The sequence below is a fragment of the Coloeus monedula genome (assembly GCF_965178545.1).
Source record: "Coloeus monedula genome assembly, chromosome: 4".
NCBI classification, from domain to species: Eukaryota; Metazoa; Chordata; class Aves; order Passeriformes; family Corvidae; genus Coloeus; species Coloeus monedula.
In genome coordinates, this window is record NC_138784.1 from 15,463,477 (window position 1) to 15,490,950 (window position 27,474).

General features: G+C 41.9%; 1 protein-coding gene across 1 annotated transcript in view; it reads right to left on the reverse strand.

Annotated features, from left to right (window-relative positions):
- The window catches only part of RASSF8 (Ras association domain family member 8), a 73,735-nt gene that overhangs the window by 20,031 nt on the left and 26,230 nt on the right, over positions 1 to 27,474 (reverse strand). Inside the window, exons 2-3 of the mRNA XM_082279691.1 lie at positions 16,913 to 16,995; positions 234 to 429 (exon numbers count right to left, since the gene is read on the reverse strand). Of these exons, the coding sequence (XP_082135817.1) occupies positions 234 to 336 (103 nt within the window). The 5' untranslated portion in view covers positions 337 to 429; positions 16,913 to 16,995. The remainder of the gene's footprint in view (positions 1 to 233; positions 430 to 16,912; positions 16,996 to 27,474) is intronic.

Consider the following 27,474-nt stretch of genomic DNA (forward strand, 5'->3'; position numbering starts at 1 on the left):
TTAGAAAATAAATTTTTATTGAAGGAAAGTTTATAGATTTCAAAAATGTTTCTTTTCTGTCTTTTCAATCTCTCTCTGGCAGGTGAAAAATCCAAGGCTACAAGTTTACACTGCAAGATTATCCCATTGTGCATTGCACTCTCTGCTCTGCTGGTACCCAGTGCTCCCCCACCTCCCCTGGGTTTAGCTTCACAAAAAAAGCTTCACCCCACTTGCCACCCGGCAGTACTCACCAATAGCCTGAGCAAGGGCTATTACGACTTCCTGGCATGTTGTGACTTCGGTGACCCCACACACAATTCTCTGCACTCCATCGACCCATACTTTGAGCTCCATGGTTCACCAGATCATCCAAGAGCCATGAATGCAAATCAGTCAAGTCATTCTTGCAGCCGCACCAGAGACAACGCAGCTGACTTCCTGCAGCAGCTGGAACAGAGAAAAATCCTGGTGTTTAGAGCAAGGATCCACCAATTTGAAAAGTTGACTATTTCACCTTGACATATATCAGGTAGGAGAGCCAACACAGCCTCCTTTCTTTAAAAACAACAACAGGAACCAAACATCCACACATTTTGGGGACAGAGTGGCTGGAAAGTGCCCAGCAGAAAAGGACCGGGGGGTGCTGGTCAACAGCAGCTGGACATGAGCCCAGCTGTGCCCAGGTGGGCAAGAAGGCCAATGGCACCTGGCCTGGGTCAGCTATGGTGTGGCCAGCAGGGCCAGGGCAATGACTGTCCCCCTCTTGTGGGCACTGGTAAGGCCACACCTCAAATCCTGTGTCCAGTTCTGGGCCTGTCCCTACAAGAAGGACATGGAAGGGCTGGAGCATGTCCAAGGAAGGGAATGGAGCTGGGGAAGGGGCTGCAGCACAAGTCTGATGAGGAGCAGCTGAGGGAGCTGGGAAAGGGGCTCAGCCAGGAGAAAAGGAGGCTCAGACAGGACCTTCTGGCTCTGCACAACTCCCTGACAGGAGGGGGCAGCCAGGGGAACTCAGGCTCTGCTCCCAGGGAACACAGGACAGGAGGAGAGGGAATGACCTGGAGTTGTGCCAGGGGAAGGTCAGGTTGGACATCAGGAGGAATTTCTTCATGGAAAAGGTGCTCAGGCCTTGGCAGGGGCTGCCCAGGGAGGTTTGGAGCCCCCATCCCTGGAGGTGTCCAAGGAAGGCCTGGACGTGGCACTCAGTGCTCTGGGATGGGTGACAAGGTGGAGGTTGGCCAAAGGTTGGGCTCAATGATTTTGAAGATCTTGTCCAACCTCATTAATTCTATGATTCCATTCTAGGATCCCATGCTTTAACAGTGTCTACCTCTTCTGCAGACAAACTGTAATGAAACTTTGGGCATTTCCTAAAATTTTACAAGTTGTTACAAAAAGAGCACTCAGAGAAATAGCACTAAATAAACAACTCCAGAATAAACTCATAACAGTTTCCAGTAACAGGTGCCCCTATTCCTTTATATGCTGCCTGGATGTCTCCAGGGACTGGTTAGGGATGCTTTTGGTGTTTGTTCAGTAATTTCTAGCAGGTGGGGCTGTAGAAAAACAAGGGGGAAACATTTTTAATTACAGCCATCCATGAAGAGTCCAACTTTTGTCTTCCTGCAGAAGCAGCTGAAGGTTCCTATTCCCAACAAACGTGTGCATCTTGTACCAGAACCCAGAAAACAAAGCAAGTAGACAGATTGCTTCTCTCTCCCTCTAAAACAAGGAGATGCATCAGGGAAAGTGTTGTAGGGGTGCTTTAACCCCTGCCAGCACTATGCTGGTTCTGTGAGGAAACAGACGTTGTCTAATGTCTTTTCCTAGGTTTTTCCATAGGCACTGCAATGATACTAAACAAAAAAATTTCAAAGTAAACCCACCACATATTGTTGTCTTCAAAAGATAGCACCTTCCCTCAAAAATGAAACAAAAAACAAACCACCAATAATGATGATTAAGTCTTAAAAAAACCCAGAAACTAACAAGAAAGCAAACACCCAAAACCCACCTACAAACCAACCAACAACAAAAGCCCAAAATCAAATAAAGAAAACCTAATGAGACAGCTGGGCTACTTAAGCAGATAGGGGGAAAATAAACTGTGATAATACGATACAAGAAGCTCGTACTCAGATAATACCATGTGGATAAAGTGATAAAACCAAAGACAATATTTTTGAAGAATTAAGTACCAGGAAAATGGATAACACAGGGATGGAATAAAAGAAATCTGAAAATTATTTAAGGGACTTTCGTGAAGACAGGCAGGGTAGGGTTACACGAGAAACATGGAACCTGATGATGCTGACGGATTGAACAGAACTGCACATGGAGGCAGAAATGGTGCAGAGAACACTATGCAAGTACTTAGTGCTGTTCACATTTACAGTCTCACCAGAGCTGCTTTCTCCTGGGGAAGTGAACATCTCCCTGCATCTATGCACCAGTGCAACCCCCAAGCTAGAAGGGAAAAGTAACTTTCCATCTACAACCAAACAGTTCATCCAGCAGCTGACAAATACTGACACATGATGCAGAGGACACCTGGAAGATCCTCACCTGACAGGCAGGGGCAGCAACAACCTCAGAGCCTGTTAGAGCCACACAGGTCCCACCACACTGACAGGACAAGCTTTAGCAGAGAAGCACCAAGCAGTAAAGTCAGGCCAGCACACACCCCCAAAAGCCCTGCCCAAACCTACCTGCTCAGAAGTATAAAATTTATAAAAGTATATAAAATTTGTAAGTAAAACCAGATCTCAAACAGACTTGCACACTCAATAGAAAAGTGATCGCTTTTAAGACTATCAATGTATACAGAAATAGTCTTCTGAGACATGAACAAGAACCTGAAAATCCAAAGAGGTTTTCATAAACATTTTCCCACATAAAGATAGGTAATTCAAAGAAAACTTCTATCTGCACAAGCATTAACTGTGTACAAACACACACTTCAGTCAGGTTAACACCATTTTAATGCACCAGTAACTAAGCAGAAGAAAATCTTTTACCAGCCTGTAACACAGCAGTGACTGAGAAAACACCTCACAGGCCCCATCAGTGACCTCTGCTATTTATTCTTGGACCAGTTGTCTTCACAAATAAACAGACCTCACATTCCAAGCCCAGCTGTAAGGAACTTTATTAATTAACTTAATAACTTGCTGAGGGTTGAACAGTTCAGATTTCCTGGCACAGACCAAGGCATCTCTCCATGTGACAATGCACACGTCAGCAAAGCATCCGACAGCTCTACTTGTTTTTCTGTCTGTCAACATCCAAAGTATTATCTCAATTTAGCAAGCCAGCAAATGCCTTTTTTCCCCCTGTCAGCACACAATATACAGTCTTGTGCTCAATGCAGATCAGGTTTGGTCATTTGTTTTCCTACAGTCCACCTTTAAAAAAAGAAAAGACTGAAGAGAGGCATCATATAATACGGAAATATTTGCTGACACTTCCAAGTTTGAAGAAAAGCATCCACCAAAGCTGCAAATGATCTGAACAAAGTGCCTTTGAAACAGTTCAAGCTCAGGGGAAACATTCCCATTCATTTCTTACACGACAAACAGTTTCAATAGTCTAAATAAGATAAAGAATTTGCAGTCCATGCGTCCCTCAGACCAACAGGCAGGGCTGAATTAAAGGAGTGTGTTAATTAAAGGGCTGCCCAGGTGGAGTCCCCATCCCTGGAGGTGTTCAAGGAACAACTGGATGTGGCACTCAGCGCTCTGGTTTAGTTGACAAGGTGGGGACCAACCACAGGTTGGACTCAATGATCTTGTAGGTCCTTTTCCTCCATGGATTCTGTGATTCCATGTGCCCCACAAGTACTCACAGGATTCCTTTGGGGACCTGCCACTAAGAACACACACTCACATCAGAAATGTAAGATCTCTGTGCTGAAATCACCGTGTCAGAGTTTCTAAGCAAAGCTCATCTTTAGTAAATAAAAAAAAAAAATCTAAGATTGGTTTGGTTTCTAGGATTGTGCAGTAGAAGTTCACAGAGAAGTCTGAAAACCAGAAAATCTTCCGGCCATGTGCTTATGTCTGCTTCCCAAATATAACTCTGTAGCACCTTTTTATTAGCCTTTGGTTTTTCCTTCATAGGTATTCGATTCTTTATTTGCTGTTAGTTAAGTTTCACACCAGTAAAAGCTGATTTGCCTCCCCACTGACGGTCATCTGACAGCCCCAAATATACTTTTTGACCTGAAATCTGTGTCCAGAATGAACATTGTGCTTTTATGTTTGAATAGGCAAAATAATCCTTACCTCTAATACTGTGCAAATTTCTTTCTGAAGCCAATGGAAGGGTTGGAGCAAAAAAAAAAAAAAAATCTCACTTGAGGTTTCTTAATCCCATAAGTTCAAAACCAGTTCACCTTATGCATAACTTATTTCAGCAATGACTGGGAACAGAAATGCAAAACTAATTTACTGAGAGGCACACAAGCCAAAGCATGCCTGTGATCACAGCTTTTCCCCAGTTTGTCAGCCATCAGCTCCATAGCCACACGTAGTTCTGCTTGGACCAAGCAGTGGAAATCTGGCATTCCACAGCTACTTCTTCCCCCACTTCTCCATTACCTTGCCTGAAGCCTCCTCAATTACCTTGTTTACCATGCATTAAGCATTTTCCCTAAATTCGTCTTTTATCCTAATTGGCTGATGGTATCTTACTCTTTCAGATATTTGTTCAGTTTTTAAGCGTAAAAAAAATCCAGCATATATATATGTACATAAATGCACACACAAATATATATATAGAGCATGCATATATATATATATGTGCTACTATTTAGCTACCTCTCCACATCTTATTTACAAGATATAGAAAAGGCTGAAGCTTCACAAAAGACAAGCAGATCAGACTAAATGCAAAGTACTTTTCTAGCATTTAAGAAAAAAAATTATATTCCACACAGATGTTTGCAGAACATCTTGCCATAAGCGTAAAGTCTCGAGGAAACCCAAGAGCTAAAATCAAGATGACGATTTCACCTCATTTCTAATTTTTAGTTCACACTGCCTGAAAGCATCATGCACCTCAAATCAGGGCTAAAATCTTGCTGCAGCAGAATTTTGACCAACAAGTTCAGTGACTTTCTGTAGCCCCAGCAAGTCACCAGCATGTTGTTTAGTACACTTTAAAGTCAGGATGCTTTCATTTGTAATTAGCAATAACCAGGCATCATTTGCAGTTTGGCATTTACCCTTTAGTTTTCATTCCCAGTGCACTATGGCCCAGTTGTGCTCCTTGTTTTTCCCTATTATGATACCAGGTAGGGCCCTGGACAAACAGTCAGCTTGTTCCACCCATGCTATAAGCCATTAATAAGAATAATTAGTCAGTGCTAGTAAGGCTTGATTGGAAAATACCAAACAAAGGAGCACAAATAAGCCAGTCCAGCTACCCAGAAAGAGCTTACAAACCATTCATTCAGAAGAGCATGAACATGGATGCATTTGGAAGGTCTTCCCTTACCAGAAGAATCCTGGTATGGAGCCAAGTAACATTTTCCTGATGAGGATAACTGCAAAGACAGAATTGGCTACTGAAAATAAGCTCCCTAGTACTTACCAAAAAGCCTCCTCCCTTAGACTGATGAAGAAGAAATATCCTACAAGATATGCAGCCTCCCATCAGTAAATGGGCAAAAATATTTCATGGCAAGTTCAAGTCAAAAATATCAAGTGGAAGTCTTCTGCAGGCAAACCTTTTATCCTTTATCAGAAAAGAACAGTCTGTGGATTTAAAATCAACCTATGACTTTCTTTGAAAAGTGTTTTCACAGAGCATCCAATTTTTTTTTGTGGGACTAACCCTTGTGGAGGTTATTCTTTTGCTATTCCAGAAGAATGCTCTGAGATAATAAGCACTGCTTGAAACAAATAAACCAGAGGTCCCACAACCATGAAGATGACAGTGTTGAGAACAAGCTTGAGAGAGAGTTTAAGACCAAAGAATTTTCTTCCATGAGACTGGCCAAAAGATGGTCTGACATCTGTGTCAAAGAGGCCAAAATCCTGATGCCACAAGTGATATCAACACACAACACATCCCCCTCACCTGTGAGAGGACAGCATAGCACCAACACAGGAGTTTGTACAAGCATTGAAGTGCAGGCAGTTGTTTCTGGCAACAATGGCTGCACGAAATCGTGCCTCTGAATAACCCAAAATTCCCCAAGTCGCAGTTTCCCAGACAAATTACCAGTTGACTTCCATCCAGGAACCCTCAGCTGCCTAGAACAGGAACTGCTGCTTGCACTGCAATTTCTCCTGATGCAATACAGCTAACAATTTGGTGGGAAAAAAATGAAGGAAAGACACATTGTTCTGAAGCAGGGAATGCTACAACTGGTATTTTGCCTAATTACAGAACATTCCCAACCTCTCCCTGAGCTACAATCTCTCCTTGAACTGCAATCTTTACAGCACAGAAAAAAACAAATTGTCTCTTCTCTTTGTATTAGTGAGAATTAGCTAGAAGGAATTAACTTGTTTTCTTTTGGAGATGGAGGAGTGATAGGAGGAGGTAAAGCATTCATCCACACTTCTTGTCAGCTCTTGCAAATATATACACTTTGTTAATGGCAACTATTGAGTTATTACCTGAAATAATTCTTCCATCTTGAAAACTGTATTTTTGACTTCAGTATTCTAATTCTAAGACTGATCTCTGACTTCAGCAAGCATGTTAAGTCTTCAGGACATCTTCCTGCACAGTGTTTTAATCTAAATCACACGTGACAATATGAAGAAACCAGACACCACTTAATAATGATTTAACTGCAGCACAAAACATTCATCCAACTTGGGATACAAATGATGACATAGCTACAAACCTCCAGGATCACAAACTGTGACTGAGATGCTCATGGCCTTCATAAAGATGAGTTCCAAGCAGCTGTCATGAACGCAGATAGATGGCTGGAGTGATAGTGCTCCTTTAAGTGTCTGTAACACTTTGTATCCTAAGTTTGGAGCCGCAAGGTTTGACCCAACTGTGCTGCAAAACATTTTCAAATCCCCACAAAAAGTTGGAAAGGAAAAGCCAGCAGATGAGCCAAGGAAACAGATGGCTTACTAAAGATCTTTTGTATTTGGTCACAGCTAAGAGCATAACCTTGCATTTTTAACAGTAGGTTTTGCGCTCTTGCACTTGAATTAATTCAACAGGACTAACAACTCTGAAATTAATACTCTCCTTTCCCTACGATCAGATATAAAAAGCATTTGAACTCCACGTGGACTTGTGGTACAAAAACCCAAGGGTATTTTGGAAATGTTGACAGCACTCAAGTCAGAGTTTCAAGGATCCTTGCTTCTACTAGATTTCAGTCAGAGTGTTTCTAAAGCAGAAATTTAAAAATTTGAAACTTAAGAGCATTATATTTAGGATATGTACCAGCAAATCAAAACAATACCTGATGCAGCACTTCTTTCAGCTCTTGAGACAGGATTTACTATGATACAAGTGTGAATTCAATTCAAGCAGGCTTACTCACTAAATCCCAACCCTGAATCTGTTTCAGGATTAGGACTGAAATATCACCTTCATTTTACATGAAGCACTCCTTTTCCTCATTCTGTAGTTTAGCTACTAACAAACAAAATTGTCAGTTTGAAACCTCACAATCCTAGAGAGGCAGGATTGATCCTAGAAAGCCTCACTGGCCACCACTGTTCTAGGAAGGGCTGGATCATAGAATTATACAATGGTGTGGGTTGGAAGAGACCTTAAAGCCCATCCACTTCCAACCCCCTGCCATGGGCAGGGACACCTTCCACTATCCCAGGTGCCCCAAGCCCTGTCCAGCCTGGCCTTGGACACTGCCAGGGATGAGGCAGCCACAGCTTCCCTGGGCAACCAGGGCCTCACAGGGAACAATTTCTGCCTCATATCCAATCTAAACCTGCTCTCTGTCAGTGTGAAGCCATTGCCCCTTGTCCTGTCACTCCAGGCCCTTGTCAAGAGTCTCTCTCCATCTTTCCTGTGGGCTCCCTTCAGGCACTGCAAGGCCACACTGAGGTCACCCCAAAGCCTTCTCTTCTCCAGGCTGAACAATCCCAGTTCCCTCAGCCTTTCCTCCCAGCAGAGCTGCTCCATCCCTCTGCTCCCCTTGGTGTCCCTGCTCTGGACTGGCTCCAGCAGGATAGCAGCACAGCAGAGGTTCAGACAGCAGCTGGGTTGGAGTTATTCTGTGGCAGAGGAATATCCTTTTCCAGATACATTAGCCAATGAGCCTGTACTGCATATAAATGCAGTGACAAGCAGCTCAAAAAAAGACATGTGCATTAAATAAACATCACCTGATTCATCATCTCAGTCAACAGGCAGACATTTACTGCACTGTAATGTTTTCCAAAGCTGTGTAAGTATTTGTTCCTCATTAGTAGCAAATATATAGTGCATTTGAGAAAATAGCTTTATTACATACCACTTTATTAATAAACAGCAGCATTAGGTGGAAGTCACATCTATACATCTCTAATATGGTCTAAGTAGCGTGTGGGAGTGAAAGAAAAAGAGCAGAGAAATAAGCAAGCTGGTTCACTGCAGAGGAAATATTTATACAAAAGCTACAATACACACACCTTACTTCAAAGTCACCTTAGACCTCAAAATGCCCTGGCTTCAAAGGAGACAAAATAGGTTATTTTCCAAACTGGTTCCAAGGAAGACACAGCTCCACCCATTCAACTTTTCCCCTCTCCCCTCACGGCTTGTCCACAAACACTCACACCCAGCTGAGGGACTGAAGACATTAGTGTGTAATTGCCAGTATTTACACTAATGAGGCAATGAGCTCATCTGCTGCCTTTTGGCAAGCCCTGCTTTAACTCTTGGTTTTGAAGGACTGAATCTGTTCTTTATACTTCAGTCCACGTGCAGCATTTGCTTTGTCATTTGACTACAGCCACCCTGAGTCTCAGCTGTCAGAGAGGTATTCCCTGCACCTCAAATGTGAGCTGAGGGCAAATTTCAGAAAAATAAAAAACCACAAACATACAAAAAACTTATTACACTTCCCACATTTCAAGATATGAACCAAAACACAACACCTTCTTCCTCTATATTGTGGTGAACCTTGCATACAAATGAGCCCATTCCTCCCCTTCCGAGTTTGCACTGAAGGATGCAGGAAATAAAATACATCCTGCAACTGAAATCTACTTAAATTTGAATTAAGAGAAGTTTTAAAAGTCAGTTAAGCACATGGTTTAAAGCCATGGTATGACATGACTATCAAAATCTCACTGTAACAAAATGCAATTTCTGAAACAGAAACAAGGTGAAGCTCTTTCAACTTAATCAACAAAACTGTTCCAAAAAATTATAGTCTCAAAGTTTTACTCAGTGAGCATATACATTATTCATTAAACATTATCTAAGAAATTTCAAGTTTCTGGCAACCTAGAAAAGTCTGCAAGACAGAACAGAACATATTACTAGGAGGAGTCTTTGAATAGTTAAGCAAGATAAATGAGAGGAGGGAACCCACCACTTTCTAAAATTTACACTTGGCTGTGCTTACTTCCATATTTCCCCAGGCGCAAAAGAACTTCTTCGCTTCTCCTATTCTCTATTTATAGGACTCAGCTGGATCACTTAAGTATTTCCCCCCTCTTGATAATTGTGAGCTTGGCTAATTTTATTAGAACAAAATCTGAAGTAATCATAACAGAGCAATAGCTTATAGGCTGAAATACTAGAAGTGCATTACGTAATTCATGGAACCATGGAATGGGTTGGATTGAAAGGAACCTTGAAGTTCATCTCATTCCAACCCCCTGCCAGGGGCAGGGACACCTTCCACTATCCCCAGTTGCTCAAAGTCCCATCCAACCTGGCCTTGGACACTGCCAGGGATGGGGCAGCCACAGCTTCTCTGGGCAACCTGTGCCAGGGCTTCACCACCCTCACAGGGAACCATTTCTTCCATATATCTAACCTAATTTCCCCCTCTTTCAGTTTGAAATTCCCAGAGTTTTCAGTTTGAATTCCCATAGTTCCATGGCAGTGCCAAGGTAAGCCTACAACACTTTGGCCAACTGGCCACACTGCACAGAATAGATGTGGAGCCAAATTCCACTTCAGGAGGTGGGCATACTTAGGTTCTCTATTCAGCTGGTAATTTTAGAGAAACTGTTACGAACTTCATACTTTTTAAACCACTTTTCTCTTTAAGTTTGGCTAAAACTCACCTAAACTCCGAAATTCCCTGGGAAGAGCGAGAAGTGCAGAGATGAACATCATAATAAATACACTTCCCCTCGGAAGTCTTATACAGATCACGTATTGCATTCATAGAAAGATCCAGCAAAGAGCTCTTCAGGGAAAACATTATTCTCTGCCAAAAAACTGACAGCAATTAACAGAAGTCACAGCCAGCAATGCCAATGAAAATGGATGTTAGGTCAAATTCAATACAGCAAGGGGGGAAAAGGTTTTCATTTTCCTGCTCTGGCCTTCTTTCTCCGTTGCAACAATTTTTAAACCGGAACAACTTTCCACGTATGGGTTTCCCTCTGTATTGTCAGACAGCATCTGTATTTTGCACTTTCTGAGATACAGCCTTTCGCTGCTGGCCACGCAGTCACAGGCTTTCATCTCAACTCCTAGTGGCTACATTTTCCTCCTCACTGCACCCTCAGCAACCCCATCGTGTCCATTTGCCCAGCAAAATGATGCCAGGACAGATTTCTGCTGTCAGCAGACTTGCCAAATGCAGGCAGGACAAAGCAGCCCTCCCTTTTCTTCACCTGATCTACTTATTTTCACTCAGGAAGTCCTTCCACACTGATCTCTGCCCTTCTTGTTTACTTCTCACTCATTTTCCCCAGTGAAGTCTTCATGGCTCACTCGCCAGAGTCACCTCAGACATGCACATGGAAGTGAAACTCCACCAAATTACTGGTTACATCTCTTTATCCTCCTTCACACTGTCCCTTAACCAACTTCTGCAAAGCACCTACCAAAACACAATGGATCAGCAGGTGTGACCCAACTGCATTTTGGGCTGGTTGAGCTTACTCTACTCATCTCCACACCTTGGGCAGGATGCATCTTCTTCTGTTTGGGGGTTCTGCTGCCTTTCAGAGAGGCCAAGGCAAGGACAGTTCTGCTTTAAAGAGTTCCTGCAAAGCACACAGAAGATGGGCAATGCAGTTGAGACCTTCTGGAAGTACGCTCATCCCTCCAGAAGGAATTTTATCCTCATTCCTCCTTCACCATTTTTCATGAACTTATGAGATGCCTGGGATGCCAGACACTGGTACTGAAGAACACAGAATCATTAACATTTGAAAAGATCTCCAAGATCATTGAGTCCAACCTTTGACCAACCATCACCTTGTCAACTAAGTACCACATCCAGGCTTTTCCTAAGCATCTCCAGATCTCCACCACCTCCCTGGGCAGGCCCTTCTGATGCCTGACCACCCTTTCCACAAAAATTCTTCTTGAAGCCCTCCTGACATAGAGCCCAAGTTAAACAAAACAGCATCTCAGCACTGGTGCATGAAATGCTGTGATGAGCTCTCGGGGTTATCATCACACTGCTTATGAAGGATGAAGTTCAGCCTGCATTTCTCTTTGGAAGCAGAAAAAAAAAAAAAAAAAACCCCAAACCAAAACCAAGAGATCTGATTAGGACATTTTTAGTTTCCCCTGGTCTTTCGTACTTAAAAAAAATCCCAGTATCTGTGGATTCTGTTTCTTTGGATTCCTCTTCTGCATAGAAAGAGAGGAGAGGCTGTGCAGCCTGGAGAGCCACTGGCAGCATGGAATAAATAAATAGACAGGGTTAAGGATTTAGAACTGTGTGAGGGAGCTTAACAAAAAGAGCCTGGTCAGTTTTCTTTTAAATAAAAAGTGGTTGCTGGGATTTCTAACTTTTATTGATATGCAGCTATGGAAGTGTACAATACCAGGTAACATCAGGAGGCCAGAATGGCTTATTAAGCACAATTACCTAGCAAGCAATCTAAATAAATCCTGGAAAGAACTCAAGGGGAAGTGCCCACAGAAAGTTTGTGCTAATCATAAGATAGTACACAAATAAACACCTGAAACTGCAAAATTTAAAGCATTAATGAGTCCAGACATCCCAAACATGACACTTAAATTAAAATCCAAATATGTGAGTCTCCTCAGACCTAGGAAAGATTATATGAAAGAAATCTGGAATTATTTTTCATAAAATTATTATTTATGAAAGTACAAAGCCAGGCTTATAGAGTGAGGTAAGCCAAGCATTCACATTTTTCTTCCTACTTAATTATGAATGACCTAAATATTAACTTGCAGGCATTTGTGAGTAAGATTTCTACAATTTGACAAATGACATGCATTTAAATTTTACTTCATTTAGCTGCTATTTTTTCTCTTCCTCACTCCAAGATATCAAATACTAAAGCATGTTTCCTTAACAATTACGATTCAGAACATAAACCTTTACTTCTTTAAAGCCCAGAAATTTTCATTTTTGGACATTCTGCAACTATCCTTTGTAGGAAGCAGTCTGCAAAACTGCCAAACCTACATTGAACAAAGAGAAGAGATTGTATCAGAACAGCATGCCTCCAAAAAGCTGAGTTTCTTTCCTGCCAGAGAGAGAAATTACTAATCTGCATTGCAATTAGTCCAAAAAAACCCAATACTATCTTTGCAGATGCAGACTCAGAAAACTACATTTTGATGTTTACACAGCAGTAAATAAAGTGGGAAAACTTTTGAGCTGGGTAATAAGCACATTATTCCTCTCAAATGTTTAATGACAGTGAATCATTAAACACCCATGAGGTGAGGTCTGCCACATTTTGCTATTATGAAGATTAGAATATTGCAGAATTCCCTAGCGATTGATAAATTAATAAATACCAAATGAAGTCATTTTAACTTTAGAGTCCACAGGAATTGCATGATCCCATTTTTTTCACTGCTCTACAGCAAGTGAGAGGATACAAACCTTGCCAAAGCTTAATAAAGTAATGAAAAAGAAGTAGGAAATGGTTTGCCTGCAACACCCAGGGCTTGGATGCAGCAACCCATGTCTCAAGAATCAAATATTTTTGAAGCAGAAAAGCCGGGGACTACTGTCTCTTCATGTAAGTGGCATTTCCACACACCACCCCCCCTGCCATTTATTATCAATATTTCTGTCCTTTCCAGACATCCTGTCTCCACTTACATTCCATTTTCAGTTTGCCCTCAGCTGGCAAGCACAAGATGAATCCCAACTCTGAAAAACCACTGGCAGAGCTTTTTTTTTCCCAACCATCAGACCACTGTATTTCCTCAGAAACATGTTCAAAGTATTCCACTTCAAATGAATTTCAAATACTTGAAGTAGTGCTGCTCCAAGTGCAAAGAAACTGTTCAGATGTGGATATAAGATCCAAGTTTTATGTAAGGACAGATTTGCATGGGACAATAAAGTGAAGGAAAAGAAGCCTTAAATGAGAAAGCTAGAAGCTACACGTAATAAAAATCTGACCAAGTGAGGAGAAGGAAAGAAATGGATGCACATGCCATGGTATCTTCAGTTTTAGCTCTGCTACCCCACCAGCCTGAGCAAGTGCAACACAGGCAGCAAGGAAACAAGAGGCACTTTGTGCAGTGTGCAGCTCTGGAGTGAGGAAGAGAGACAAGAGATGAAAAGTATCTCTTGTAATACAAAGAATGCAGCAAAACTCAAGGATCCCAGCGATACCACTGTCAGGAGGAATCTTGTTTTCTTCCTGTAGTGACTCAATGGCCAGGCAGCAGGAGAAAGGTGTGCACCCAGCAAAGCTGAGACGGGCAGGAGAAGCAATGAGAACCTGAGAGGCAGCACTTTCCCCTTAAGATTATTCCTCACATCAACCAGAACTCGCTGGCATGTCAGAGCAAAACTCTCCCTGAGCCAGAGATCCTCTCAGAGAGCACCCAGGAACTTCTCCCACCTTTTAATACTGTTGCGGGTATCTACATTTCAGTACATACCAGTCAAAGATGAAGGGCAGAAAATCATGAGCTCAATGAATGGAGTATTTCCTGGTTCATGACCTGGGGCACTCGGATGAAAAAGGAATTGCACTCTGCTTCCATGGCTCTGGAAGGGAGCATGAGCATGCAGGTTTTTTAGCCCAACCAGCAGAAGTATCTGCCCAGCTCAGGTAGGTCAAATACATCTAAATCATGACAAACGCAGGCCACAAAACAGCTGGAGAATACCAATTAAGTCTCAGTGCTCACACACCAACAAAGTATGGGTATGTTGCTTATCAAACATCCCAGAAAATGCAATATCACTATGCAGAAAAACATGAAGCAGCATTCTGCGAGTGAAAGCTTCTGAAGTGGCTCTCAAAACAATGTTTTTGTCAACTGTATTTAAGACTTCGTGTGAGTTAATTCAATTTAAAGAGTCATTAGACCTACTCTGAACTTCAAAGAAAAAGTTATGTCTATTTTTGTCCGTTTTTCATATTTAAAGTTTAAGTAGTGAAAGAAAAACATTTCCCAGAGTTACTCCTCTGATTTGATGTCCACTTGTGCTGCCAGCGTGAATAAATTCTGTTCCTTTTCTTCATTACTTTATTTATTGATTAACACTGAATAAAAGTGGATCAATTTTTTTAAGTACAAAGATCTATTATTACTCCATTATTTCAGCTGGGGAAAAAAAATGTTTTAATAAAACACTACAATGAAATACTACAAGCTGACCCTGTCTTGTGCCCCAAAACAGACAGCAAAATAAAGTCACGTAACAACAAAAAATTACATTAGTTATGCTTAAGGGAAAAAACCAAATTGGTTTATTCAAAACAAGCAAAGGTAAATAAGTAACTCTCCCTGTGTGAGGATGGGCAGGCACCATCCTGATGAATTCCTAGCAGGCAAATACCTTCTGCGCTCATACAATAAAATCATTCAGAGACAGTAACTCACATGACTTGTTCTAAGTGACAAATAAAGGAGTGACACTGCAGTCACCTGGCAGCTGGCCACAAACTTGCTCCACTGAAAGGAATGTATTCAAAATAGAGTCAACAAAAAATTCTTAAATATTTTAACTTGGCAGAAGAAAACCTGGCTCAACACCACTACATTCCAAGCTTCCTGGTTCCAGGTTAACATATGTATGTATATGTGCTCCGGCTAAATGTCACCTGGGAAAATTAACAGACCAGTGTCTGTCTAAATTCTGTGTGCTGGTTTAGCCAGCAGGACTCTACCATGGTTGGTACCACCTCCCCCAACCATCACACCCCTTTAGCAAGAAGATGTTGGTTGAAGGCAGCAATTAATACTCTGGAAACGTCTGCCTTAGAAACAATCCACTGGTGTGCATTAAAGAGACACGTAACATGCCTAGAACGTAGGGCTGAAAGTGCTTTAATGAATAACCCAAAACACCTCTCAAATATGAGGCAACTTAAGACAAGTCTGAAGCCAGACTCGAGTCAACACAGCATTTTGGATGCTGTACACATGGACAGATGCATCCACACACATACCACCCTTCAGCAAAACTCCTCTTCACCATACAGAGCACATTTTATATATGTGCACTGATATTTCTACTAGTTCTATACAGTATATTAAGGATAATGAAAGTATCCATTCAATGCTGCTTTGCTTCATCTTTTCCTGTAGTAAGATAAAGCTCTTGTACCTTTATCTTTGTCTGTACCTCTGATACACAGAACATGAGACAAACTGTCATTGTGGCAAATGAATGAAGCATTTTCATTTATTTATCAACAGAATACTGCTATAAATACTGCATTTGCAATAGAAGGAGTTGTAGAAGGGCAATATACACAGAAATTAAAAAGGTGCTGTGACTGGTATGGAAGTCTATCACTGAAAAGCTGATGTGTACACAAAAGGCAAATCAGCTTTAAACAAGGCCTGTAAATGGTGACAAGCCAGAGAAGAAGCTGCATTCTCAGTTTTTCTCACTTGCTTCACCAACCTCATCTATATCATAAAATAGGGGACTCGAAAAAATCAAACCAATATGAAAAATAAACCAATGCATAATCTGAAAGTATGTATTTTAGTCTAAGTTCTGATATTTTTCTTGTATCAAGGATTCATCATGTTGTCAGGAAAAACACTACCTGCTACTGTTTACTTCTCCTGACAACTTTTTTTGACTTTTGGCAATGTCTGAGTGGTCAAGCTGGGGACAACTCCTTACAGCGAATCACAGATTCATTAAGGTTGGAAAAGACCTCCATTATCACGGAGCCTGACCTTTGACCAAACACAACCTTGTCACCTAAACCAGACTTGTTTCTTGAACACCTCCAAGGATGGTGACTCCTCCTTCCCGTGCAGCCCATTCCAATGCTTGACAAGCCTTTCAGCAAAGAAATTCTTTCTCAAGTGAAGATCTGCTGCCCAGGATCATCTGACAAGCAGAGGAGCCAAGGACAGAAGTCTCCTCTCATTCCACACTCCCCAGTGACAGGTTAGCTGTGGGCCTCCCTCTTACCCAGCAGGAAGGTGCATATCCATGGAGATTACACCATCATAGGAGAGAGAAGCGCAGCAGGGCCAGGGCAGGTCTGCCCAGAACACAGCTGTTTAGAGAAAACATGTTGCACAGAGCAGGGGAACTGGGATCTTGCTCACATTTCTCATCTTAGGAGGAAAGGGATAGTGATGAACTTATGAAGTTGCCCCATCCCTGGAAGTGTTCAGGGCCAGGTTGGACAGGGCTCTGAGCAACCTGGGATAGTGGAAGGTGTCCCTGCTCATGGCAGGGGGTGGAAGATGATCTTTAAGGTTGCTTCCAACCCAAGCCACTCTGTGATTCTTTAAGCTTCAGAGTTTTCAGAATGCTTTACATGCAGGTACTTTCCGGAGACAGAAGGGAAACTCCTACTTGGAGGGTTTTTTGCTAGCTTCTTACCTGCAGATGAAGACAGAGATGTCTGCTTATGCACAATCTGCTACTCCAGGCATCAGTGTCCACTCTGCTGACAAGGGCAGTTCCTAGAAGGAAAAAAGAGAAATATTGTTATATATTAGTAAAACAACCTTCTTGAGGATGAAGTTCTATTCCCTCTCCTTCCTTTAATGTTTTGGAAAAACACAGTGTTCACCTGGCACCTATAGATCTACAACAGCCTGGTACGCACAAGCAATATTTTATTTTTGAAAAGTTAGTTCAAAAGAAATGTGGAATACTGCTCTTAATTTGCTGCTTCTTATACCTGGTGTGACATGTCCCCGCTATAAATAACTAAGTGTGGTAAACAACATTTCAACAGCTTTCTAGAACATTAGAAAAAAAAACAAAACAAAAAACCCTAAGCACTGTATTAGGTAGTCACAAGCATCTACCACTGCTAAATTGTAAATATAGGAGATTGAGAAATAATCTTCTTTCCCAATTTTCTTTTTAAGGAAAATAATCCTCAGACTGGAGCTGTTCCAGATGTATAACCCTCCAAGTGCTCTGGAGCTGCACACCCTGACTCCCTTGCAGCAGTGAATCACGAGCAATGCATGCACAAATAGCCAAAGAAACTGGGCAAAAGGTAACAAATCCCAAACTGCTGATTATGACTAATAATCAGCTTGAAAGGGATGCTTACACCAACAATGTTTAACAGCATCATTGTGACAGACTGACAGATGTTGCCTAATATTATGGCACAGCCAAGGAGAACGTGTGAGATGTGGCTATTTTTAAACCTTCATGACCAAAGATTTTCTGAATAATATTTTAAGGGAACATATCTGTTATGTGTAACTCTACATGGGAACTTTATAGAGTGCAGCATGGAAAAACAGCTGTAAATCAGAAAAATTTCCTACTGCTATTTCAGCATCTCCTCTGCCACTGTTGTCAGACACTGAATTTCGTCCAGACAAAACGTTTGTCTCCTAATATCTGTCTGATGGAAAGATGTAATACATACCAACTCCAGCATAAGAACATCTTAAGAGTTCAGAAAACAACAAAAACCTCTTCAAGATCTGGAAAGAGGGGAGGTCTGTAAAATACTAGACCGTGCACACAAAGCATCAAAGCCCTGTAAGAGTAATTGCTTCTCTCATCATAGCCCAAACTTCCACAACAGGACATTAAGGAGCTCCACAAGTCTCAGGCACATATCAAATCATTTTCACCATGACTGACTGAATACGTAGCTTTCATTCACAAACCAATATTAATTAAATTCCTGGGTTACCAGAATATGTTTTTGTGATGTTTTGTGCTTTCCACTCTGCAGAACCACTAACATTTACTAATGGTTCACATGAGCCTTTTACTTCAGCTCAGAAATGAACAGAATAGTTTTTGGTGAGGTTATGGCTCTCAGCTGAGAAGCTGTAATTTAACAGAAGGAAGATATACTTGTTGAATCTCCATAATGTATTTGATTGCAGCTCCATTATAGAACATTGCTTTAAGGTCTCTACTCAGGTTTATTCACCACATAGTCCTAAGTAGGGTCAAACAGTCATAGAAAATGCACAACATTTATCTAGCCCACCACATCAGGTTAAATCACCAGTGCTTGAGCCCCAGTTACTAATCAATCCCCATTTACACATGTTAGATTAGGAAAATAAATCTGGTTTTAGGATACAGACGGCGAGTTAATTAATCCAGAGGCACAGATGCTTGAATTTTGCTGGGGGAGGGAGAGAGAGAGAAGAGAGAGAGAATCATCTCACCCCAAACTATGAAAGCGAAGCTTTGAGAGGCTAAAAGTTGTCTTCATCTACTGCAAACCAATCAACTGCCAATATACAAGTAGTACACATTTCAGTTACTGTTGTTTGTTAATTACCCCAGGACATTTTATACAAAAGCCAAAGAATAGTGGATTCTGAACTTGAGAATGGAGGGGCCGTGATGCTGCTCCAGCAGCAGGGACCAACACAGCAGGCTCCAACAGAGCCACATTATCTGCAGCTCTATTGAAGCCCTAAAGCTCTTCTCAGACCACTCTGCAAACTGAGTGGGAAGGAGTAAGGATAAGAGCCACATTCTGTCCTTAGGGACCCCTATTAAATCAGATTCCCAACATCAGCCACTTCCTCTTTGTTTTCCTCAAGCCATATGGCTTCCTGACAAAATCCGTACAAACAATAAATCCATTAATCAAGCCACTGCTGGAGGAAAAGGCTTTTTTTCCCCCTTCCCTTCATCAATCCAGACATTTTAATGGAGATGTTTTATGTATTTTAGTTTATGAAAGTCCCAAAGAAAATACTAAAGTGGCCTTTGTTCTCCCACTGCAGCCCCAGTTCCAGTTCGTACTTGTAGAAGGAGATACTCACACAAAATGCAAAGAGATACAAGAATAGAGAGAAGTCAGTCAAACCAGCAAGAAAGGAGTCCAGCCTAATTGAATCTCAGCAGGAATACAGCATAAATTGCTGCCTAGGTTTGCTGGCATACTGTCTCAAAAAACAAAATAACAAAACTTACAAAGAAAATATAATTAACAGAAGTAGGTAAAATAAGAGAGACATTAAAAGTCTATTCAACAAGACTATGAGGAGATGCACATATGCAAATGCCACAAGTAGCTCTAAGGAGGAGTTTCTTTTAAGAGATGCCACAAAAAAGGACTTTCCCAGAGGCCAGGTTTCATTTTTCATCAGGTGAAAAAAGATGACCAACCTGCTACACAATCTGTTTTGGCACCTCCACACTGGTAAAATCATGCTGGTGATGATGCACATCTCACATCAGGAGGAAATACACACTGCACATGAAGGGAACTCAGTGGGAAGGAGGAAACACAGAGAGCAGCAAGATTTCTACCTCCTGTAGGTGGGAAACTCCCTTTCCTGCAGGTGGAAAGATCTCACACTTCTCTGAACCTAACCAGGCTCATTCTTTCACCAAACTAAACATACACTTGAGGGACTGCTGGAAATGCCAACTACCTGTTTTGATGATCCTGTTCCCACAGAGGCTTCTTCCAAAACTTCTTTGACTAAACTTTTATTAGTCAATAGTCAGCAGTGCAGGAGGAGGATTGGGAAGAACAAGAAATTACTTTCCAACTCAGTTGGTCTCTTTCAGTCACATTTCTAAAGCAACTCTGACCCTTCCACTCACATGGAAAGAAAACAAGATTAGTTACCATGCCAATCTTTTTACCTTAAAACATGTTTTATTTTCTTCACAGGTGGTCTATAGCTTACTGGATGATCAAAACTGTTCCTCAATTCACATGAGCCAAAGCAACCCTGTGTTTAAATGAAGTTCAGGAAACACAAAGCAGTTTAGGACACTGACAAAGACCTGACAGAGAAAGAACATTAAAAAAAGGTATGAAGTTCACTTTTCAAAACTTGGAGGAGGTTTTTTTGGAGATGGGTTGGTGTTTGGGGTTTTTTTTAAACACAGGAAAGCAGCATTCTTGATTAAAAGCAGGAAATCTTTAAAATTACATCCCTTTCTGTCTTGGTTGAATTAAGTAACAATTAGCCACAAAGGAGAAAAAAAATACAGAAAGAATAGCTTAGAAAGTTTGAGTCATTATCTCCAAGGAGACACAGCTGTAATTTTAACAAGGTCAGAACATTTCAGTCAGTTCTTGTGGGTAATGGGAGATACAAGAGGTTAGCTTCTGTTCCTATCAAGGCAATGACAACTCTGAAAGACTGCAGATATCACTTGGAGCCCACACCACCATAAATTATTAGCCTCGAGGCCACAGGCTGGTAAGATACAACATCATATCCAAAGTACAGATGGATTTGTGGATGCCTTGAGGTAGCAATGAAAGGTATGTTTGTTTTGGACAGAGTGGTGAGGAGGATCAGGTGCTGCCAGCTAGGGAGGCCTTTTACCACATCTGGGGCAGATGGTCCCAATTATCTTCTCATCACTGGTAATCAGAAGTCATCCTTCAGCAGCTACATAATAACCTACATAAAAATAAACCTGGGATTGGTGTTCGACTTCTAGTAAGAGGAGAGCTTGCCTGTCACCAGTCAGTCAGTGCAGGCAGCATCCTGGCTTGGAGTCCCATTTACAAGCCTGGGGTATGAAGGTCTGCAGGTGTGACATGGTGTCTTCACATCAGGTGTGAAAACAGAATACAGGAAATGCTGACAAGAAAATTTAGGGGCACACCAGTGGGGAGGAGAAGGCACTTCTCCCTCCTGCCAGCTCACTCTTCTGCCCTTTCTGACCCTATTGATAAACAACATGAGCTCCCAAATTAACAGGATCTGTATCACCCTGCTTTGGCTACTGCACTTACCTATGGGGACAAAACTGATCCAAACTGGAAGCAAGACACATTAGGAGGAAAATATAAAGAGCATCAAGCTCTTCAAGTCTTCACTGACTGCAGTCACTTGTTCGTGTCCTCACTTGACTGTCAAACGTGGCCAGTCACAACAAGATCCAAAAAACTTATTCCCTCTCTTCCCTGAGCAACCCAACACCTCAAATAGAATTGAGAGAGGACTTGTCCAGCCCAGACTTCACTGCACTTTCAATTCCCATATCCTGCCTTAGCAGGAGCAACACCACTTACATCCCAGAAAAGAAGGTGCTTCTTTGTTACTGCTATTTAGCTCTTCTCAGGAAGAAGAAAAAAAACCTGCTTGTCTTCAAATTCAACCCTAAACTACTCCTTATTTGCTCCCAACAATGTATCCTAGATCTTTAAGATCTACCACGGTGTTGAAAAGCAAGTGCTACAAAAAAACCATGTTGACACATAAACCAAGAAGAGTAAAATTAAAATTATAAAGCAGCTTGATGTAAAAGAAAAAAAGGCTTGACTGAGATCTCCAGAGTTCTTCCTGTCATTTTTCTCCTTGAAAGTACGTGAAGGGCATTTGCTTTCCAGGAACAAGAGGCTTGAATTAATTTAATACATTTCTAAGCCTTTAGAGTTCCAGTTGTTGAGAAAAGAGAAGGAAGAAGAAAAACAATTGAAGTCATTTATTTTCTTTTTGTTTAAACGACATAGCCAAGAGAGCTCCAGCATATGAGCTCAGAGGACATCAGAGCAGAATACTCACAGGTAGAGCACACTGCTTTCTCTTCCTCCAAACTAACACTATTTTGCAACCCCTGTGATTAAAGCCCATGGAACCACTGCTCCAGGATGAAAAGGGGGTGGCTGATGCAGCAGAGAACCATCACAGCCCACCCACAGGCTCACCTGCACGTCCTACTCTACTCCCTCATCCCCAAGGCTGCACCTGGAAAACACCGGGGGAATTGCACAGAAACCAGGAGTTCTCTTCTCCTTGTCAGCAAGAAGACTTTGTTTTTTCAACACAGGAGGCACTGAGGTGTCACACTCACTGACAGGAGGAATGCCTTCCTCTGCTTCCTTCAGCAGCCCTGGAAGCACAATGGTTCCAAACAAGCTGCTGATCAGAGGATTCCCTCCCAAAACACTGACTTGGCCACACCACTGTGGTTCCACACAGTCAGGCTCACTTCACAAGGTAATTACCCAACAGAACAACACAGAAAGTCATGGCAAGAATTTGCTCTGTTGTTAAAAATTTCTTCTTTTTCACTCACAGTCAACCCAAGTCTGCCCTGTAGATTTAAAGAGAGCAGCTCCCTCACGTTATATTCCTGCCTTACCTGCACCATTCCACACTTGACTGCTAATGCTTTAAACACAGCAAACTCTTGCCATGCCTACCTATGACTAAGTATTTTGCACTGGTTCTCAGAAAAGCATGTATGAGAAAGCATATTTAAAGAAAAAGAGCAAGAGACTGAATAATACAGGCAAGCAGCACTTAGCGGAAATCAGGATTGGCCTGTGTATTCACATACCCACTGACCTGCTTGGGTTGGAGGGTAGCTCCTGTTATTAATCCTAGTGGTTAGAACTACAGGAAGGCATTTTAAAGGAACGATTCAAGTTAAAACATGTATGTCATTAAGCATGCACATCTCCAAAAAGGTACAGTTGGGTAAGTCATCCAGGTATTTAGGCAACATAGAAGGGGTAGCACATAATAACAGAAGTACAATGATGTGGCATTTGCTTTCTTTTCTTTCCTTGAGGATAAGTCTACTTGACTGAAAAAAAATAATGGAGTAAGATTCTGGTTTATTTCCACTTGTGTATTTAAAACCACGTAGAACTAATGAAAAATAAACCCAAATCTCCCTTCCCAGGGAAGTTGTGGCTGCTCCAATCCCTGGAAGCATCCAAAGCCAGGCTGGATGGGGCTCTGAGCAAGCTGGGATAGCGGAAGGTGTCCCTACCCATGCCAGGGGGCTGGAATGGGACAAGCTTTAAAGTCCCTTCCAACCCAAGCTATTCAAGGATTTTATGTTTCCTCTACAACTGAGCAGGTGTCCCTGCCAGCAGAATGACCACACTGGTGGCAAAGCAGTGGCTCACCATGCAGCCTGTGACTGCAGTGCAGCCAGAACCCAACGGCCCCTCCAGTCCACCCACAGCTGATATTACAATTCTTGAGTAAGCAGTGCTCCACTTTCTAGGCACTGCCAGACAATTTCCATTTCCACGTCATAGCAATTTATAGGCAATTCTTGAGAGCCTGCTCTATTTCTGAAAATAATGAAAGACTGCTGCTATCTTTGCTTCCCTGGGTTGTTTACACAGCATTCCTTTGTGTGATGATTTAGGCTGGTTTTCTATGAGCACCAAGGTAGGTTAGCTTCCAGAGCCCACATCAGGAACGTAAAATAATTATCAGAATAAAACAGTCACTGCAGATTATTTGTAAATTCAAATTGGTTCAGTTTAGGATTAACCCAAGCCAGCAAAAAATATTCAGTGTCAAGGCAGTTTTGTCTGTAACACCAGCAGAACATTCAACATCACTCTGAATTTCCAAATAACCCTTTCAACACAAGACAGCTCTCACCCAAACCAGTCATTTTACATAGGGCTTAAAGGTTAACTACAATTACTCTTTTCTTGGCAAGAAGTCATAAGCCACTGCTAATAACCCTCTGATTCCAGACTTCTTAGAATTGCACAGGACAAAGCAAAGCACTTAAGACAGTGCTCTCAGCAGCAGCAAAACCTGGCAGGTGACAGAGAAATCCAGCCCCTGTTCCAAAGGCCTGCAGTGCTCTCTTTTGTGATTGCCACCTTGCAAGCAGTGCACTGCTGCAGCCTTCCATTTGATTCCATAAACACATCTTTTTCCCGTTTCCAAAGCACACAGCTCCACTGACACTTGAAAGCAGAATTCCGAACTGTACCGTTCTCCCTGCCTGGCCCACATGGCACCCTTCACTTCTGAGGGAACTGGGTCAGGAATCAAATCCACTTTTTTAAGAGCCAGAAACTCACAAAGAGTCCAGCAATATGAACAAGCCAATGAAACCACACTGCTGAGAGGATAAAAGGAGCCAGTGAATTCCTCCCTGGCCACACCAGTGTTCATCCACAAGGAAAGGACATCACCAAGATGAATCACTTTCAATCGTGAGAGCCATCAAAAGCCCACCTCTTGGTTCTGCCTTTGTACATAAGGCAAAGTTAAAGTGCTCAAGGGCCAAAGAGACTTCATATTATCATTAATCCATTAAGAGATCTTTATTTGAGATGATGTCTTGATAAAAACTTCACTAATGTATGTAAAAAATGGGAACGTGGACAACAACATGTAGTTTTTTTGTATATGTTGAAACGCCCTCAAAGGAACTCAATTTCAGTATAAGAATAATACAGTAAGTCTGTTAAGCAATAATTTCTTCTGGGTAACTTGTGTCTGCAAATAGCTTCCATCTAATGAATTTCAAACGTCTTTAACTGAAAGCACACACTGGCTAATAAGAGGTAAAATACTGAAGCGTGCAGCTGCTACGTGTTTCATGGCTGTAAAAAACAGTCACAGATGGCACCTGCAGAGAGCAAAGCCAGGCCTGAAAGCTTGCAAGTTTCCAGCTTCCTCCACAAGCATTTGTCCTTGGGGAAGATGAGTACCCTCCATCAGTCCTTCATCCAACATCCCTGTCCTGTGCCATTATGTTCCCCTCAGAGTTTGTGAGGAAGTATTATTGGGATTATAATACACCATTTCTTAGTTACTAACCAAAGAAATAAACATCTTACAGCAGCTACTGCTATTATATAATCACAGATTTATTTTCATGTGGAGCTTTAATCTCCCACTTCATTTTGTAGTCAAGAGATGCTGAACTTCCTTTTTCTTTCCTTGCAATTACCCATGAGTCAATGGAAGACAAACACAGAGCTGATTTTTGCTGGATTTACTGCACTCTGTCCAAGGAAATTTAATCAACCCTCTGCACAACAAATTCCAAGTACGCTTGGACCTCACACAGGTGCAAGTGTAAGGCAAATGTGAGAGAGAGAAAAGTTAATTTCTCTATTGCAATCCACTGCCTCCTTCCCATACAGCAGGAAGTAAAGTCACAGCATTTGTCTCTCTTGAGACTTCAACTCAAGTCAAATCAAGGAAAAACCCGGCAGAAAGTGGTCAAAGCACAACTAATTACAATCTCTAGTTGGACACATACTCATAGTTAATCAACACCTGGGAGATACAAGGGCCAACTAAATGCCAGCTACCAGGAAATGAAATTTATGCCATTAAAGTCTTTGAAATTTATTTATTTATTTGATAGTATAAAGGTAAATAGCAAGTTTTTGCTTTTGTAGTAGACAAACTTAATTTTTGTCACTGGCAACAACACTTAAAAGGTCACTAATAATCAAGAAGAAAGCAACACTTTGCTGTCCAGTTCTACAGTTCAGCTTATGGCACAGGCTGGTGCTGTCACTATTAAATCCACCTCCCCACATCTCAAACCACTGTGGTTGCTAAATATAAATAATAAATTTTAATGTGAACATTAAAACCAAGTTTTCTTATACAAATATGACCCCTACCAGTCAGTACTTGAATTCTCCGAAAAAGGTACCATTTTTGGGGGTGAGATGCAAGGTATGGGATAGGAGACAGGGAAAAGCTACTTTTATAGATAACTGCTCAAGTCTACTAGGTCACATAAAAAAGGGAAAGTAACCACAAAGAGGTTTGTCACAACAAAGAAGATAATGGGTTGGTTAAAAAAATCTGTTGTATACCAAAGTGAAAATAAATGTAATAAAGCTTAGTGGCATCCCTGCCCATGGCAGGGGGTTTGGAACATGATCTCTTTTAACGTCCCTTCCAACCCAAACCAGTCTGTGATTCTATGACTACCAGACTCTCCAAGCACTGGAACAGTGGAAAGAGAGAAAAGCTTCATATCCCTAAAGCTTTTTCTTCACAAGATCTTCAAAGCAGGAAATACTTTCTTTTTAAAATTTTGCTAACTGACTAATGAAGTCCTCACATTAGCCCCAGAGTCAGTCCAAGGCAGAAGTCAACACTTTTACTCAAAGACCTTTCCTTACAGCTGAACAACCAGTTACTTATCTACTTTTTGTTGGTTGGTTGGTTTTGGTAGGGGACCATCAAACTCATTACCTAAAATTAAGTGCTCAACATAAGCCAGAGGAAATGGGAAGATTTCTTCAGAGTTCAAAAGGAGGATTGAGATCCTGCTGCCATTAGCAGAACAAACAGGAAAAGAATCAAGATAGAGAAAAGCAGCAATAAAGCCCATTGTGTCTGTTAGGCTGTTTTCAGACTTCTGTGGAACTGTCTCTCTCTTGATTTAGAGCACTGGCCAGCAAACCCGCCAAATTCCCTTTGAAAAGGTCCCATGCACTGTAATAACATGTGGGAGGTCCAAACTTGTGCAGTTCAAAGCCAAAGAGCTGCAAACACACGAGACCAACATGTTGTAAAGATGTACTGGTACCTTTCAGAGTCCTGCTCAGTCAAGGAAGACCTGAAGCCAAGTGGCCAAAAAACAGGCTGTCCCTTTTCTGCTGATACACAACAGTAAGCCTGGTTCTTTTGATGACTTTGCCATTCTTTCACGTGTTTTTATCAAAGCTCTTCTTTCAATTACATCTAGACACAACTTTATAAATTCCCTTCCCTTCCTCCCCAAACTTAGTTGTTTGCAAAACTGCAAACATTTTTTACAAGGCATTACAAATCTAATTCACAGTATCACAGAATGGCCTGGAATGGAAAGGACCTCAAAGATCATCCCATCCCAGGCCCCTGCCATGGGCAGGGACACCTTCCACTGTCCCAGGCTGCTCAGAACGCCATCCAACCTGGCCTTGGACACTGCCAGGGACTGGGCAGCCACAGCTTCTCTGGGCAACCTGTGCCAGGGCCTCCCCACCATCACAGGGAACCATTTCTTCCTCATATCCAATCTAAACCTGCTCTCTGTCAGTGTGAAGCCATTCCCCCTTGCCCTGTCACTCCAGGCCCTTGTCAAGAGTCTCTCTCCATCTTTCCTGTGGGCTCCCTTCAGGCACTGCAAGGCCACAATGAGGTCACCCCAAAGCCTTCCCTTCTCCAGGCTGAACAATCCCAGTTCCCTCAGCCTTTCCTCCCAGCAGAGCTGCTCCATCCCTCTGCTCCCCTTGGTGTCCC